At 47.2% G+C, this 17,197-nt stretch overlaps 1 protein-coding gene across 1 annotated transcript in view; it reads right to left on the bottom strand.

Annotated features, from left to right (window-relative positions):
• The window catches only part of NRG2 (neuregulin 2), a 251,784-nt gene that overhangs the window by 37,410 nt on the left and 197,177 nt on the right, over positions 1–17,197 (bottom strand). Inside the window, 2 exon segments of the mRNA XM_078150470.1 lie at positions 5,934–6,052; positions 12,392–12,563. Coding sequence (XP_078006596.1) covers positions 5,934–6,052; positions 12,392–12,563 — 291 coding nt within the window.

The following is a 17,197-nucleotide window of genomic DNA, read 5'->3' on the forward strand; positions in this document are numbered from 1 at the left end:
ACCCTGAAGATAACTTCTTTGCACACAGTTGTTTACATGTTGGCTTTCCCACTAGACTGTGAGCTCCTTAGGGTCAGGGGCTGTTTTTGCCTGTCTTTGTATCTCTAGCACTCAGCATTGTGCCTGGGACATATTAAGCACTTAATAATTGTATAATAATAACTTTCTGTAGGCATTTGGAGATACAGGACTAGAGTTTAGGAAATGTTATGGCTGGATATATGTGTATATGGGGTGTGTGTGTGTGTGTGTGTGTGTGTGTGTGTGTATTTGAGAGTCATTTGCATAAAGGTGAGCCTTGAATCAATGGGAACAGATAAGGTTACCTAGGAAGGGAGTGTGGAAAGAAGAGAAGAGGGCCTGGGCCTGAGCCTCAGGCACCATCCTGCTCTGGGGGTGGGAAGTGAATGATGAGGTAACCTAGGAGCTTGAGAAGGAGTGATCAGACTGGTAGAGCACTACCTGGGAAGCCCAGGGAGGAAAGAGTATCCAAAAGCAGGGAGTGGTTAACAGTGTCAAAAGCTGCAGAAAGGTTAGGAAGGGTGAGGATCGAGAAAAGTCCATTAGATTTAGCAGTTAAGAAACCACTGGTAACCTTTGATAGAGAAATTTCAACAGATTGTTGAGGGTTAGAAGACAGATTATAGAGGACTGAAAATGAATGGGTGGTATCAGGAAATGGAAATGAGCATGTATATAGTGCCTTTTGTGTGCCAGGCACTGTATTAAGCCTTTACAAACATCATCTCATTTGATCCTCACCATAACCCTGGGAGATGGGTGTTATTAAAATCTCTATTTTACTGTTGAAGAAACAGAGGGTAAGTGACTTGCCCAGGGACATAAAAGTGATAAGTGCCAGAGGCTGGATTTGAACTCAGGTCAACCTTACTTGAGTCTCTGAGTTCTATCTATTTCGCCGCCTAGCTGACTCTCCAGCAGTAAGCACAGACAACTCTTTCTAGGAGTTGAAAAGGAAAGGAGATATGAAATGGCAGCTTACCAGCAAAGCAGAATCAAGCGAAAGGTTTTTGTTTTCTTTGTTGTTGTTGGGGTTTTTTGCTTATTTTTGGATTTTTTTTGTTTTTTTTTTTTAATTAATTTTATTTTTGGATTTTTGAACCTATGTGATTTCATTGATATAGGAAATTCCTCATGAAGAAATTCTTTCCACCAATGTAGTCTTAGCAAGCTGAGGTGTTAAGTGATGTGCTCAGGGTCATATAACCTGAATGTTATCAAAAGCAGGATTTGAACCCAGGTCTTCCTGACTTCAAGTTTGGCTCTCTGCCTACTATACCACAGTTATCTCTTATCAAGTGAAGGATTTTTTTTTTAAGGACAGGGTAGATCAGTGTATGTAATAGAAAAAGAAGAGTAGATCGTGAATGATATAATATGAAAGGAAAAAACAATGATCAATAGCATAAGGCCCTGATGGTAGAGGGAAAGTGGGGAATGAGTGCATGCTTCAGAGGGGAATGAGTGCATGGCTGCTCCCCCAGGATGGAACCTGGCCTAATTCTGAGATTCTGGCATGAGCTCAGGTGCTCTGGGACATTCCCAGATCCTCCTTCACCTGGGACTGAAGCATCAGATTTCTAGAACCTAAGACTATGTAGAGCCAACCCAAACCAGCTGCTTTGCTATAAGAGAACAGCCTCCCTCCAGACTTCTCCAGACCTCTGGTAAGGGCTACAAAGGCCATGGCTGAAGGGAGAGAATGCTATGCCTTCCGGGGGGTGGGGGGAAGTGGATCAGCAATGATGTGCAAAGAGGGCAGAATAAGCACTCCAAATTTAAAAACAAAAACTACAGATTACATCACAAACTGAACAGCGATGTCAGGCCACTCCCCGGCCCCTAGCCCTGAGATAGAGGAGGAATTGCCCCCACACTTCTCCCTACGACCCCCCCCACCCTTTCCCTTCCCAACATGATGGGGTCAGGCCAAACCCCACTCGGGGTGGAGTTGAGTGGCTGGAGATGAGTCAGAAGGCACTAAACCCAGCCCGCCCCCTCCCCCTCTCTCTCCCAGCTCTTGTTTCTGCAGGTCTCCCAGGTTCCATGGGTAAACAAGGTTCCTGATGCATCTATGCCCAGGCGAAGGGTTGAGCCAGGAAGCTCTTCCTCTGGCCCCCCAACAGATGGGAGCACAGCTTCCATCCCTCATTGGGCCAGGAAGGTAGGCTGGGCCCAGGAGCCTGAGGACTTCAAAGTTCAATTTAACAAGCATTTATTAGGTGCTTACTATGTGCCAGGCACTGAGCACTAGGTGCTAGAGATATAGACACCAAGACTGAAAGAGCTCCTGTCCTTGAGGCATTTACACTTTACTGCTGCATGTCAGAGCTGAGAAGGGTGGAACTGAGGCCCAGAACTTCAAGGTGATTTGCTCAAGACCACCCAACTTGAGCAAGGACTAGAACCCAGGTCTGTGATTCCCATTCTGATGCCTTCTTCACTTAACATGCTGTGCAGCTGTCAGTGGACGAGGAGGGCTCCTTGGAATACATGAGTCTTGTGTTCCCAGCCCTTGCCTCAGTGGCCTCCCTGCCACATGGGCCTTGGTAATTATGCCACTTGGGCCCAAAGCACATTGGGTCCTTTGGAGCTAACCGGAGGTGGGGCCCTGTAGACCTGGAAAAATAGGAAGGAAAAAAAGCCCGGGGAGCCCCATCAGCTGACAAAGGACCTTCTCTGGCCTCACTCTGTGAATCCAAAATACAAACTGGCATAAGCTTCTAGCAGCCCATTGGGATAGAAGGTCAATTCACTATGACTGCAGATAATACCTGGGGTGAAGCTGCTGGGCATAGACCCTATAAGAGGACCAAGAGTGGGTGGAAATTAGAGCCTGACTCTCCCCACAGTTTCTTTGGCCAACCTGCGGCTATTACAGACCAATAGTGTACTCCCTAAGAGGCAGCTCAGTGGCACAGAAGATAGAGTGCTGGGCCTGGAGTTGAGAAGACCAGAGTTCAAATCTGGCCTCAGATACTTATAGTTGAGTGACCCTGGACAAGTCACTTAGTATCTCTCAGCTTTAGTTTCCTCAACTGTTAAATAAGGCCAAGGATCCTGAGAACTTAGAACCAAGTAATTCAACTTAACAAGCATTTGTTAAACATTTAGTTTCCTCAACTATAAAATGTGGACAATAATTATACCTACCTCATAGGTTTGTTGTGAGGCTCAAATGAAATAATGTTTGTAAAGTGCTTAGCACAGTATCTGGTACAGCAGGTGCTTCCTGCTTTCTTTCCTTCCTCCCTCCTCCTGCCTGCCTTCCTTCTTCCCTCCCTTCCTTCTTTCCTTTTCTTCCCTCCTTCCTCCCTCCCTCTCTTCCTGTCTTCCTCCCTTCTTCCCTGCCTTCCTCCCTTTCTTGCCTCTTTCCTTCCTTCCTTTCCTTCCATCCTTCCTCCTTTCCTTCCTTTCTGCCTTCCTTCTTGCTTTCTTTCCTTCCTTCCTCCCTCCCTTCCTTTTCTTCCCTCCTTCCTCCCTCCCTCTCTTCCTGTCTTCCTCCCTTCTTCCCTGCCTTCCTCCCTTTCTTGCCTCTTTCCTTCCTTCCTTTCCTTCCATCCTTCCTCCTTTCCTTCCTTTCTGCCTTCCTTCTTGCTTTCTTTCCTTCCTTCTCTCCCTTCCTTCCTTTTCTTCTCTCCCTCCTCCCTCCTTCCCTTTCCTCCTTCTTTCCCCTCTCTCTGCTTTCTCTCCTACCTTCCTTTTTCCCTCCCTCCCTCCCTGCCTTCCTTCCTTTTCTTCCCTCCTTCCTCCCTTCCTTCCTTTCCATCCTCCTTCTTGCTTTCTTTCCTTCCTCCCTCCCCCTGCCCTCCTTCCTTCTTCCCTCCCTTCCTTCTTTCCTTTTCTTCCCTCCTTCCTCCCTCCCTCCCTTCCTGTCTTCCTTCCTTCTTCCCTGCCTTCCTCCCTTTCTTGCTTCTTTCCTTCCATCCTTCCTCCTTTCCTTCCTTCCTTTCTGCCTTCCTTCTTGCTTTCTTTCCTTCCTTCTTCCCTCCCTTCCTTTTCCTCACTCCCTGCCTTCCTTCCTTCTTTCCTCCCTCCCTCCCTGCCTTCCTTCCTAGAGTGGGTGATATATTCTATGAGCCCCTGGGTCTCAGAGTTGAGATTCTCTCAGTGAATTGTTCTCAGGATCACAGATATTTACTGTATATCCAAGAGGTAGGGTGGTGGTGATAAGAGGAAACTAGAGGAGAAAACAGAGTCCTTGCCTATATGGAACTCACAGTCTAGATGGGGAGACTGGACACATTTGCTTAGCTGAGTAACAATACAAAAAGACGATAACAATGTTAGGCAGTGATTAACTGCCCCAAAAGGCAAGGTTCTGTAGAAATTCAAGGAAACGAGTGTTTGGTGTGGGCTGATATAGGCAGGGAAAGCTTCAAGAAGGAAATAAGGCTTACAACAGGTCTTGAAATAGGCAGTTGGAAATAGACAAAGAGGATCGGGGAGGGCATTTCAGAGGAACAAAAGATGAGCAAAGACTCATAAGTGTAGGAAAGTGCAAGGCATGTTTGCAACACGACCAAGAGGAGCAGTTAGTTGGGACACAGGGCCATTGTAAGAGGGGGTAAAGGTGGAGATAAGACTGGGAAGACTGGCTAGGAGAAAACTGAGAGAGACTTGAATGCCAGGCTGAGGAGTTTATCCTTTATCCTACAGGCAATGGGGAGCCACTGACACTTTTTAAGCAATGGTTACTGATGGTGGTGATGAGCAAGATGGATTAAAGAGAGGAAACATTGAAGGCAAGGAAATGAGTTAGGAAACTATCTGGAAGTATAGGAGGGTAAGGGTGGTGGCAGTGGGAACAGAAAGGAGGGGAGAAGGTGGGTTTTAAAAGAAGAACTAATGTGATCTGGGGACGTATAAATAGTTCATAAGAGACAGGGTAGAGTCCAAGTGGATGCCAAGATTTCCAGCCTGGATGACTGGGAGAACAGGAACAGAAAGGGAAGCCAGAAGATGGAGCTGGCTTGGGCAAGATAATGATGAATTCTGTTTTGGACACGTTGAGTTGGAAGTACAAGCACATTCAAGTGGAGATGTCCAACGGGGAGCTGGAAACAGGGGATTCAGGAAAAAGGTCAGAGAAGGAGAGCTATATAATGTGGTTCAGAACATAAGTGTTCCACGAAGGGAGAGATCTGTGTATTCTGTCTAGAGAATGGGGTGAAGGGGAGAGGGGAGGCTTCAGGAAGGATATAGGGCTTGACTTGGGCTTTTGAGAAGCACTAGGATGTGAACGAGTGGAGAGATCCTCTCCAAAGAAGACACAAGAAGCTGTCTATGCAATGGGCCATTGACTGAAGATAGTAACTCTTAGACCCTTCTACCCATTACCAACTCAATGCCCAAGAGGCCAGAGAGTTAACTTCCACCCCTCCAAGGTCCAAATGTGGGTGCCAAGGGGTTGTCCTCCCAATTCCACTATTCCCACTCTGGCCTGCCTCCCCCAGTCCTCTGAGAGGAGAATGTAGGAGGCCTCCTGTCAGAGGACTGTTCCCCCAGTAAGCGATAAAACAAACACAGGGGTAGAAAAATCAGCTCACACTCCAGCCCAGGGGGCCCAGCCCTGACTCCCCCGGCTCCGGCTCCTGGCAGTCGAGCCACCCATAATTGCCTTCTAAAAATATCCCTCCCCCACCTATAGATTTCAAAATATTTAGTTTTCAGGGTATTTAAAATGTGAGCCGGCAGCTTTGCCAGCTCTAGATAACAAAGCTAAACATTTATGCTTTAACTGCATTTCTCTTAATCTGCCGAGATTGTTGTGTTTGATAGGGAGAAGGAGTGCGAACCGGAGTGCAAGATGAATCATGTGCCAGGAGGCTCCCCAGCAGTGCACAGTGACTGGAAGCCCCCCAAGTCCTCCCAGTCCAGCCCCCACCTCCCTGACTCTCCCAGAGACGTACCGCTGTTCACATTCAGTTTGCCTTTGGCTGTGTCCTTTCCGAGAATGTTTTCTGCCTCACAGACATACTCCCCAGCGTCTTCCACCTTCACCTTATTGAACTGCAGCCTGGAGTTTCTTCTGTTTTGGGGGAGGCAGAGGGTGGAGGGGTGGGGAGAAAGGAAAGAAGTTTTGATTGAAGGTGAATTGTTCTTCCCCTGACTGCCCCCAGACAGCCTATTTTCCAGCAGTGGAAGAGGAGGGCGGTGCACAGCCTATGGGGCTGATTGTGGCTGTAAAGGATGGAGAGATGCTACTCTATTGGAGGGTGAAAGCCCTTGACTTGAGAGATCCTAAACTGGTCAGGGAACCTACAAATTCTTTCTAGGCCAGGGCCCCGGAAGTAGATTAAATTCCCTCTCCACCCTCACATCAAATGCCTCCCCTTCCGCTCCCTAGTCTGCTGTTCATAAGCACTGGAGGGGTAGGGGCAAGGTCAACTCAAGAGGGAATGGAGAAGAAATGAGTCCGTCAGAAAAATGAAGAAAAGTCAACTTAGAAGAAAAAAAAGTTGGCACTGCTTATCAGTTGGTGTCACCTATTCCGGAAGAGATGAACGTGAACCCCACTGAGACCCTAGCTTGGGGAGGGGAGCACTTCCTGTAAGTGTTGGAGGTAGCACCCTGAGACATAGATTCTCATGAACTTGGAGGGTTCATAAGGTTAAGATGGGACCAGGCGCTCCCCAGCACCTCGGAGAGCAGCTACTTTGATGACAGTTTTCAGAGCTGCTAAATTGATAACACCAAACCTGGAGTATTGTTCCTCATCCATCCAGCTCCCAGCCTTTCTGATAAGGTGGGTTTGGATGCGAATACCACCACTACCACCACCACCATTACCACCGCCATGCATTCGTTCGAGCATTTTGAATATTTTTTCCCCTATATGTATGCCCTCATTCCTCTGAGGAAGGGAGGGGTAAGGGATAATTAGCCCCATTTTACAGAAGAAGAAGTAATTGAGGCCCAGGGGGATGAATGACTTGCCCAAAGTCTCCCAGGAACTTCATGGTAGAGCTCATCCTAGAGCTTCTATCTTCTGACTTCTAGGCAAAGTCTTCCCCCCCTCCACCCCACAAACTCTGCACTTCCTTTCCTTTCCACATGGGTGAGCTAGTGAGTATATGCCCCTTGTGAGGTCTATCACCAGGGAAGCCAGAGAGTGCTAGATGCTGCATCTTGGTGGGAAGTAAAGTAACCCTTCTCCCCCTCAGGGGTCCCTGCTTGAGACTCCAAGTCTGATCAGAGGGAGGGCACTTCAGTTGCACAGGGTCATTCCACTCTGACAAATCACTCCCTTGGCCTCAGGAAAGCTAGGGGCCTGCCCCTCTCTTTGGAATCTCTTTAGCCTCTTGAAATACAGCCTCCAGAAGGCTAGTTCAAAAGCAGCAGTTCTGAGTGGGGGGGGGCAGGTTGTAGCTATTCTATTAATTAGATATTGTTCATTGATATAAAAATATAAAGAAAATTCCCCTATGTTCCTGATCCTTCACCTCCAATATCCTTCTTGGTACAACCTCACCCCCAGTACCAAAGTGGTCCATAGTGATGGTACAGACATCCATTTTTCTTCCTTTTAAGTTGCCTTTTTTATATTTTCTTCTCCATCCCTTTCATCTCCATCTCTTTTGGGATGATTATATCCCTATTCCTTTAACATCCCCAACCCCTGGGAACCCTCTTGGCCCTACCTAGATAATAACTGTTGAGCCTTCCCAGAGCCCTCCCACCCCCTGACCCCAGCCTGGCCAGTCTTCTGGATGAAAGCACAGGACAGTGGCCTGTCCCCTGGGAAAAACAGGACAAAGCAGGAAAATCTCCTTACACAACATGACTTCTCTGCTTCATTATTGAATAGCAAAACTAATTACCAACTTCCCAGAATATCCTTGCCCAGGGGTCCCTAGCTATTGCTGTGAGCAGTGTGTGTGAGGGGTGGGGGTGGGAGGAAAAGCGAATTAGGAGGGACAACAACAGGAGACAGGCAGGGCCAGAAGCCCAGTGGGATAGGAGGAGGGAGAGGGACACTGGAATAGGCATGAGAGGAACATATCAAACAAATCAAACTGATAAGCACCACTTGTTTCTTTTCCAGAGAAATCTCTCCCCTTTCAGTGAGTCTAGGGGCCTCTGGGGACCATCCTCCTCCTGGGACCCCAGGGACAGCTCCCTCCAGTTGTCTTGTCAACACTTTCTGTTGCTATGGAGATGTCCCCAGTGATGCCACAGCGATTACTCCTTCCCCAAAGCACATTTTCAGCTCCTTGGCCCAGCTTCTGCCCACAGCCTTGGGGCTCATTCTCCTTGTCAATTACAGTTGATTTCCTTCATTAAAAATAGTTTTAAGGTCCCTCTGACCATCCTACCATCTCCTCCTTGGCTCCAGCCTAATCAGAAACAATACTCCCCTTTGTCAGGAGTCTGCCCTTGCCACCCCTCCCCTGAAACCTCACCCCAGAAAAAGGGGGACAGGTGGGGATCACGGAGTCAGACAATGTAAATCTTGAACTTTCAGGACCTAAAAGAACAATTTGGCTCCCCATCCCTTTTCCATAACCCAAATTGGCAAGTTTCCTTTAAAATCCATCACGGTTCTTTATAAGGGCAGGGCAAGGGGGAAGAAGTCTAAGCTTCAAGTAGAGGAAGGGTAGATAGACAGAAGGATGACCTTATTAGTGACAACGGGAATACGCAAATATGCAGTCAAGTCCTTCCATGGAAATCTTCAGGAACAACAGTAGAGATACATTAAGACTGTTCTGCTCTGAGGTAGGGAAGGCACATGTGATGCCCTCTGGGGACTTCTGTTAGCTCTAGGACAGAGGTTCTTAACCTGGGGCCCATGAGTTGCTTAAAAAAAATTTTTTTTTTGCAAATTAATTTCAATATCTATAGTTTCCTTTGCAATCCTATATATTTTATTAAAAACATTTTTTAAAAACATCATTCAGAAAAGGGCTTCATAGGCTTCATCAAACAGCCAAAGGAATTGACAACAATAACAACACAATCTTCATTCCGATAAGCATTTTGTAATTAGGATCTATCTCCCTAGAGGAGAAGGGCTCAGAGCGAAAGACGGAGGCACACAGTATCACAGTATGGTCTCAGCTCCCCAGAACGGAACACAGAGGAGGGAGTAAGGCCTCCTGGGAAGTCTTTGGAGTAGGGCTCCTGTCTTCCCTCCATCTCAGCAGCTTTGTTTTCTAACTGATCTTCCTCTAGCCTATCCCACTGGAGTCCTGTCTTCCACACTCCCCTCCTCCCCCAATTTAACATTCTCTTCCCTCAGGCTGTATCTTCACGTTGTTGTGTCCCCTTAGTTCCCAGGTTTTATTTCCCTATGTGACCTGGCACCCCCCCCCCCCGTATAGTGACTCTGGTAGGAATGCTCCACCTCTCCCCACCCACCCCCCTCCAATCCCCACACTTCCTCTCTGAGCTGCCCGCCCGCCTGCAGGGCCTGTCCTAGCCTGCTTCTCATTAATGATGGAACATGTAGTTCTCCAGGGGAGGGACCTGAATCCTGAGCTGGGGGGTAGGGGAGGGGAGAGGAGGTGGAGATTAGAAAAAAACTACGCCTGGGAAAGGAGGAAGGAGAGAGTATAGTGAAGACTGGAAGACAGACTGGGACAGAGGAAGAGAGACAGAAAAAGGCATCAACACAAGCTTGCAGATGGAGAGAACAGAGAAACAGCAGCATAACCAGGGAGAGACAAAAAGAGATACAGTGACATTGGCAGAGAAAGAAGGAGAGAGATACAGTGACAGAAGCAGAACAAAGTATTTGCTACAGATGTAGTATGTGGTAAATGAAGCAGAAGGTCTCTACTGTTTTTCCTTGGAGTGGAAGAGAATAGATACTTGCCCCTTCCTCCATAGTATCAGCTAGGGAATTAGGAAGGATTAGGATGTACAAACACACATGTGAAAGTCTGACTCTGAGGGGCTCTGAGGCTCAGGGCTAGGGGCAGATCCATATGAACTCCCCAGTGTTACAGGCCCAAGGATCCAGTTGGGCTACCTCCACAGGGAGCATAAACCACACATAGATGTTTCCTCATCACAATGTTAGCTCCTCACCCCTCCTTCAAACAGGGCTGGGATGGGGAGGGGTGGAGGGAGGGGCCTCATTATGGGATAACTGAGTGACAAACATCATGATGAGGTTTGAGGGAGTCACTTAATACTACAGAGTGCCCAGGAAAGAAAGAACAGGGGAGTCCCCACTTCAGTTCTAAAGAGCAACTAGACAGAGGTAGAAATCAAGGACCAGACCAAGGTAGCAGCTTTCTCAGGAAGAAACGTGGAATGGAGAGGGACCTGATTCCCGTTTAAGCATCTCAGACCTAGGAGAGAAGAGCTGCTTTGCCCAGAGGGTTGTCAGTCATACAATAACATCATCACCCCAAACTTCAGTCAAGGAAAGGGACAGAGTGAGACTGGAGTCCTACTTTCCTCAATTCCCCTTCGGGGATCCTACCAAAATGGGGTGGAGGTGAGTCAATCTTAGATGATTCAGGAGAGTCACCTCTGTTGATGTCACTCACTGGCTTCCCATTCATCAGGACCTATGTCCATGGTTCCCATGTCCAGGGCTTTAAAGGACTCTCACAGGAAAACCTGCAGCATAAAGTCTGCAGATCATTCAATCTGGCCACCCCCTAGCTACTATTTGTGGTACTGATCACAGGAGGGTAGTGGAAGGGAAGAACTCAGGAACATCAGAAATGTGCCCTCAGCATCATTAACCCCATGGTCTCCCTAGGCTCTAGGTTTTTCTCTGAAGAGATGGTATGAATTTAGGGATAGAAAGGTGATGTTGAGGGAACTGGCTTTATGAAGGTCTCTGGTGGTGGTGGGAGGGAGGGAAAGAGGGAGAGATATGGTACTGCCCACCATTAACTTTATGTGAGTGAAAAGGGCAGAGGGTGAGGGAGGCACTGGCAGAGGGCAGAAAAGGTAGAGGGGGAGATCACTGGCTGGAGTTGTAAGAGGTCTTGGGTGGGTGAATGTTATCCAAGTGGCAACATGTACTAGTCAATTGAACAGAATGAAAAATCGAGTTTGGGATACAGGAAGAATCCAGGAGGACTTTTATTTTCTGTAAGGAGCCTTTCATTAATAGTATCCTCGTTCTCCTTCCCCACCCACCTAGACAACCCCTTTGGTTCACTGACCTAATGGCTGCTGTGGATACAGGTAAATTCTGCATTGTTACCTTCTCTGGTAGGAGGCGTAGACAGAAAGGGACTTGTTCCTGGGGTCTTCTCAATACTACAGCTGGTTTTCCCCAGAGTCTCCCTCATATACACACTTGCCCAGGGTGGAAGCATGATGACATTGCTCCAAGATTTCAAAAAGCCTCTAAGCTACTTCCCTTAGGCCTAGACTCATATAGATGTGACTAAGAGGCCAAGCTCTCAGGAAAGAGATGGAATGGGAACCCAAGCGCTCAGGAGAAAGTAGAAAGAAAAAACTAGTCTCGTATCTTGACCCTGGGCCTCTTCCCACTGGAGAAGACAGGGACAGATTTTTTGCATTCTTGAAAAGGATGCAAACTACTCCTGAACAGTGGCTGACCAATGAACAGACAGCACACTCAGATCCTCTCTTCCCCAATTCCCCCCTTTCTGCAAACATCTAAGTACAGCCACTGCTAGGGAGGGTAGCGTGGCTGCATTGCTGTCAATAAGGCAGAACCGTGAAGTAAATTGTTTGTCTTGCTATTCCCCTTCCCCAACATACTTTTGGTGGTCCTTCCCAAGGGTATATCTGGTACTTCTCTCTTTCTCCTAGCATCCTTTCAAATCATGTCCCTTCCCCTTGGGGCTTTGTTGTCTGCAAAGTGACAGTCAGAAATCTAATCTAAGTTAACCATCTCTAATGGGTACATATGGTACCTCTCAGAGACACCAGGTTCTTTGTAACAGAAGCATTATGAGAATAGCACCCCGACCTAAAGCAACGACTGATGGTGAGGATTTCAGGCACTGCGGTAAGATCCTGAGGAGATGGGAAGAATGGTCTCTTTCATGATCCCCGAAATCATACTATATAATTAGCCTCCTTCACTTATGACTTAAAGTTGCCTTCAGAGAATCACAAAAACTTCCTGAGCCTTTACTAGGCACTCAGGATCACGCTGGCACTGCGTGCTGGGGCTATAGTCAAAGCCCCAGAGGCAAGGCAAGCACAAGGGGTTAGTGGAGAACAGCAGGAAGGGGATGTCTAAAGCTGGGTAATGTGGGTAGTGGAGCGCCACTAGCTAACTTTGGGTTAGTGCAACCCCCAGCTGTCAGCTTTGCCTATCCCCAGGAGGCCAGCTGGGCTTTCAGAACCCGGATTCCCAGCTCTCTGCTTCCGAGAGGTCACCCAGAGGGTGCAGGATAGGCCACCTGGGAAAGCAGGTACTTACTTGCCATTCCCGTACTTAATCCGAATATCTTTGCTTCTGTTGAGTTCCTTCCCATCCTTGTACCAGCGGTAGGCAGGCTGGGGATAGCCGGCAGCTGCCTCACATTTTAGGGACTGCTTTTCCCCCACCTGGACCGTCTGGCTCTTCATTTTCTTCAACTTGGGTGGGACAGCTGAAAAAACAGAAAACAGAGGGAGCCATCAATCTTAGCTCTGAGGGTAGTGCACAGCAGATGGGGATTCCCCAGAAGGCAACAAGGTGTGCATGTGCCTGGTGAGGCTTGGCCCATAGACGGCCAAATTGTTATGTTGGCAAAGTTTATCTCAGGTGCCCCCGGGCTTCTTTTTCTTTGCCCTTTTCCTTTTTCTTGGAGCATCTTAACAAATCTTTCAATGACCCAGATATTTCCTTTTTTTTCCTTCCTTTTTCCAAACCTGCTCTCAGGAAAGGATCAGCTATCAGCCATCCACACCTGAGTGTGAGCATAAATAATTGTAATAATATTAGCTGACATTTATATGAGCACTTTTAAGGTTTACGCAGCACTTTAGATACATTATCTCATTTGCCTCTTACAACAGCCCTGTGAGGTAAGTACCACTGGTATTATTAACCCTATTTTACAGTAAAGGAAGCTGAAGTTTTAAAAGATATTAAGTGAGGCAAATTAAACCAGTTCTGAGGTTCTGCCTCATAATCATCTGATGATTATTCCATGAGGCAAAGATGACAAAAAGGGAAAATGATAAATGTCAGAAAGGTGGTGGAAAAAGATGCACTGTTGATGAAGCTGAGAATTGGTCTAGCCATGCTGTAAAGCAATTTGGAATCATGTCCCCAACGTCACTAAACTGTGCATACCCCTTGACCCAGCTATATAGCATTACTAGACCTATACCCCAAAGACATCAAAGAAAGAGAAAAAGGATCTACATGTATGAAAACATTTATAGCAGCTCTTTTCATGATGTCAAAGAGCTAGAAACTACGGGGTTATCCATCAATTGGAGAAGAGCTGAACAAATGATGAAATACTGTTGTGCTGTAAAAATGATGAAAGGGACAGTTTCAGGGAAACCTGGGAAAACCTATATGATGATCCAGAGTGAAGTGAGCAGAACCAAGAGAACAATTTATACAATAACAACATTGTATAGACAAACAGCTTTGAAAGCATGAAGACCTCTGATTAATGTAATGGCCAGTCAGTGTTCCAGAAGACCCATGATGAAGCAACCTAATGCCCTCCTGCCAGAGAAACTGAAGGTCCACACTGAGACTTACATTTTTGGTTACAGCCAACATGGGAATTTGTTTTGATGTGTATTATAAGGATTTCCTTTTGTTTTTGTTTTTTTCCTAGTGGGAAGGGGAAAGTGGAGGGGGGGGAGAAAAAATATTTTTAATCGAAAAAAAATGTTAAGGTTGTGATTTGCCCATGATCATACAGTTAATGAATATTTTGATTCCAGATTGGATTCCTGATCTTCTTGACTCCACGTTCCACTACTCTTTCCATTATATCACACTGCCTCTCTGTGTTCCCTCTCTTAGAATTTAATATCTCAATATTCTATTCAGGTGTATAGGACTTTGTGAATTCCTTTCACATCTGTTTCTTTGATCCTCACCACAATCTAGTGGATTGTGGGTCTGTGTCCTCATTTGACAGATGAGAAAACAGAGGCTAAGGAGATGAAATGACTAATAACATTTTAGAGTAAGAAAGAATTTAAAAGGCTTTGTCTTTCTTTGTATCCTCAGCGTTTAGCACAAAGTCTGGCATACAGTAAGCACTTAATAAATACTTGCTAATAAACTGGTTCCTTATTTTAAAATGATGAACCTGGAGCCCAGAGGCTAAGTGATTTTATATAAGGTCCCAGTAAGTGGCAGAGCTGGAATTTGTACCCAGGCCTCCTAACTCCAAAATCCAGTGGTCTTCCCTAAAGCCCAATGGAACATGGCAAGGCTGAAACTAGTCTTCTGACTAGCAGTTCAGCGATCTAACTTTACCTTTGTGGTAACTGCATCTTTAAAGCTACTGGCCCCTATTCAAAGGATTAGCTGAGGTCGGGGAGGATAAGGGGATGTTTCTGGTACCTATAAAATTCCATTCCTTAGAAAGTATCCTACTCAGAACCCAATCAGCATTGTGGGCTCTACCCAGGAATAGGAAACGCTGGGGATAGAGTCCTGGGTTACTCAGCATAACAAGGATGATGTCCTGGGGCCAGCCTGGCTAGTTTAAAGGAGAAACACAGAGAGGAAACAGAAGCCAAGGATATGTGTTCCTGTCCTAGGCTGAACCTGGGCCAACACTCAAGGTCTGAGGGGTGGGGGAATACGTAGGGAAGCTCCCCAATAATTAATGGTCAATAATACAGCTGAGTGATGCTAGATAGCACTTTGTTTCCTCCTCTGACTGCTGTGTGACCTGCAGGGACAAAATGGGGGCAATCTTATTGCTACTGATGGGGAGAGGACAGAAAAACATCAATATTGTCCCATGAGAACTGACTGCTTCCATATGTTTCAGACTAGGCTTTAAGCAGAAGCCTAATGAGGGAAGTTGGAGCTCAGGGGAATGTCAGGGTAAGGAGGAGCTAGGGTCCTTTCCATCCATTGCTTAGAGAATTATCTCATGGACAGTCCTTGGGGTCCAAGCAAATTGGAGGAACCCATCTTTAGGGACTCACTCTAGAGCCTGCCTGGGCTGGAGGGTACAGTGAGATGGCATAGGGGACCCAGCACCTACACAGCGATACGGAAAGCTCTGCCAAGGGAAGGATTTACCTCTGATCTTGTTCTCACTGTGCACCTCTGGTCCAGAGAGAGGGAGCCCTCAAGGAGGGGAAGCTTTAAAACAGTAAGCTAAAGGCAGCTCTAGCCCCAAAGAGACTAATTGTGTGTCACGGGGTCCAGGTTGTGCAATATAAGTAAATGATATGGCAGGTGGGCTGATACACAGAGGCCAAGAGCAGAAAGATGAAGAGTTATATACGCAGCAGTGGGAACAGAACTTCCCCATGAAACAATATTGACACTTTACTCTGAAAATCCTAGGGTGACCCACCCCCAACCTGCAGCTAGGAGGCAAAAGAAGGAAAGCAGTGAGTCTCAGGGACCCCCCCCCAATCTTAATTACCATCAAGGGTTCCTTCTATCTCAGTTCAATAAGAATACATGGTGAGAAATCCAGGGGTTGGGGGGGTTTTCTCCTGGGTCCCCCAAATTCAAAGATGCCTCTCTTTCTGGAAATTCACCCCAGGACCTCAGTTTTCATGGATTTCTTGAATAAGGAAGCACTTCAGAAGGTTACCTAGTTCATTTCTCTGCCTCTGAGAAGGACCTCATTGAAACTTCCACAGGTTATAGATGTCTAGAGGCAGAAAGGTTCTCCTTTGACGGTTGTGGTACATACAATAAAAGGAAAATGCCTTATAGAAACCTGAAGTCACCAGAAACTCTTTTCCTTGGGGTTGGGCTCTACAAAGCTGAAGGAAAACAGCGCAGACCACAAAGGTCCAGGGCCTCAAGGTCCACAGGAGGAGTGGGGAGCAGACGAGTTCCCTGCCTTCATCTGCGGTTCAGGCGTCACTCCTGTGTCCTGGTACCAGCATGAAAACAATATCATCAACAAGTCGTTTTCCTTTTTAGCATTCTGGGCGGCGCCTCTGGCGCTGACAGCCCAACCTCGTTAATCTGAGGCGGGCACCGGGCCTTCAGAGATCTGACACAGGAGGCCCGGCTTCGCTACCCAGGGAAAAGCACGGACACCACCCCCTCAAGCACCCTCCCTTCCAGACTCCGCCCATCAAGAACAAGGGGATAGGTGGGCAGGGCCAGCGGATTCTTTAAAGGACTAATGATCCTCACCCTCCTGACTAACGCTGAACCAGCCCCTTTGCTGGGAAACACCCCGAAACATCAAAGTCTCCCACTTCCCAGCTGTCAGCCAGGCCCCAGCATCTCAACAGCCCCCCTTCACCTTCCCAAGTAGCTTCCACCTGCACCCCAGCTCAGATGGAGGTGTTGTCTCCAACTCTCCTCTTTCCGCCCCCCGATCCTGCTGTAACCCATAGGTTGGTAATTATAGACTCTGAGTTCAAATAGAAAAGAAAAGAAATGGAAATTTTAAAAAAATGCAACAGACGTAAGAGGCTGCTTTGGCGGGTGCCTGCCCCTCCCCCCACCCTGTAGAATAGTCAGCCCGACAGTTTCACAGCCCTGCCTCTGATTGGTCTGCAGAAGGAGTGGCTCCGCCCTCAGGTATGCACGGGTGCAGGCACCACCGAGGGGCCTTGCCATGGAAATTCCCAGCTGAGCCAATTTGCATCCCCCAGAGGCAAGGTTTCTGATGGCAACCTGGCATGGACCTAGCTAGGTGTTTTTGTCTGTCCCTGCCTGGCTTAGGCAGCTAGATGGTGCACCGGAATCTGGAAGATCTGAGTTTGAATTCTGTCTCACTGACTACCCGTATGACCCTGAGCAAGTCACTTAACCTCTTTGGGCCTCGTTTCTAAAATAAGAGCATTGACCTCACAGGGTTCTTGTGAGGATCACAGGGAGATAACATGCAAAACTCTTCCCAAAACCTTAAAGCACTACATAAATGCTGATCCAATGCAGAGCTGTTAGAGCCTCAACTGAACTCAGTTCAAGCATTAGATAACAAACATTCATTACACGTCCACTCCATCTTCTTCTGCGGAGAACGGGCTGAGGAAGCCAGGGAGCAGGAGAAAAAGTAAGGCTGGGGCTGAGCTTGGAAGGAGGTGAAAGAAATGAGAGAACATTGAAGGG

Source organism: Phascolarctos cinereus, unplaced genomic scaffold (genome assembly GCF_003287225.1).
Source record: "Phascolarctos cinereus isolate Bilbo 61053 unplaced genomic scaffold, phaCin_HiC Scaffold_2;HRSCAF=192, whole genome shotgun sequence".
In the NCBI taxonomy this organism is placed as follows: domain Eukaryota; kingdom Metazoa; phylum Chordata; class Mammalia; order Diprotodontia; family Phascolarctidae; genus Phascolarctos; species Phascolarctos cinereus.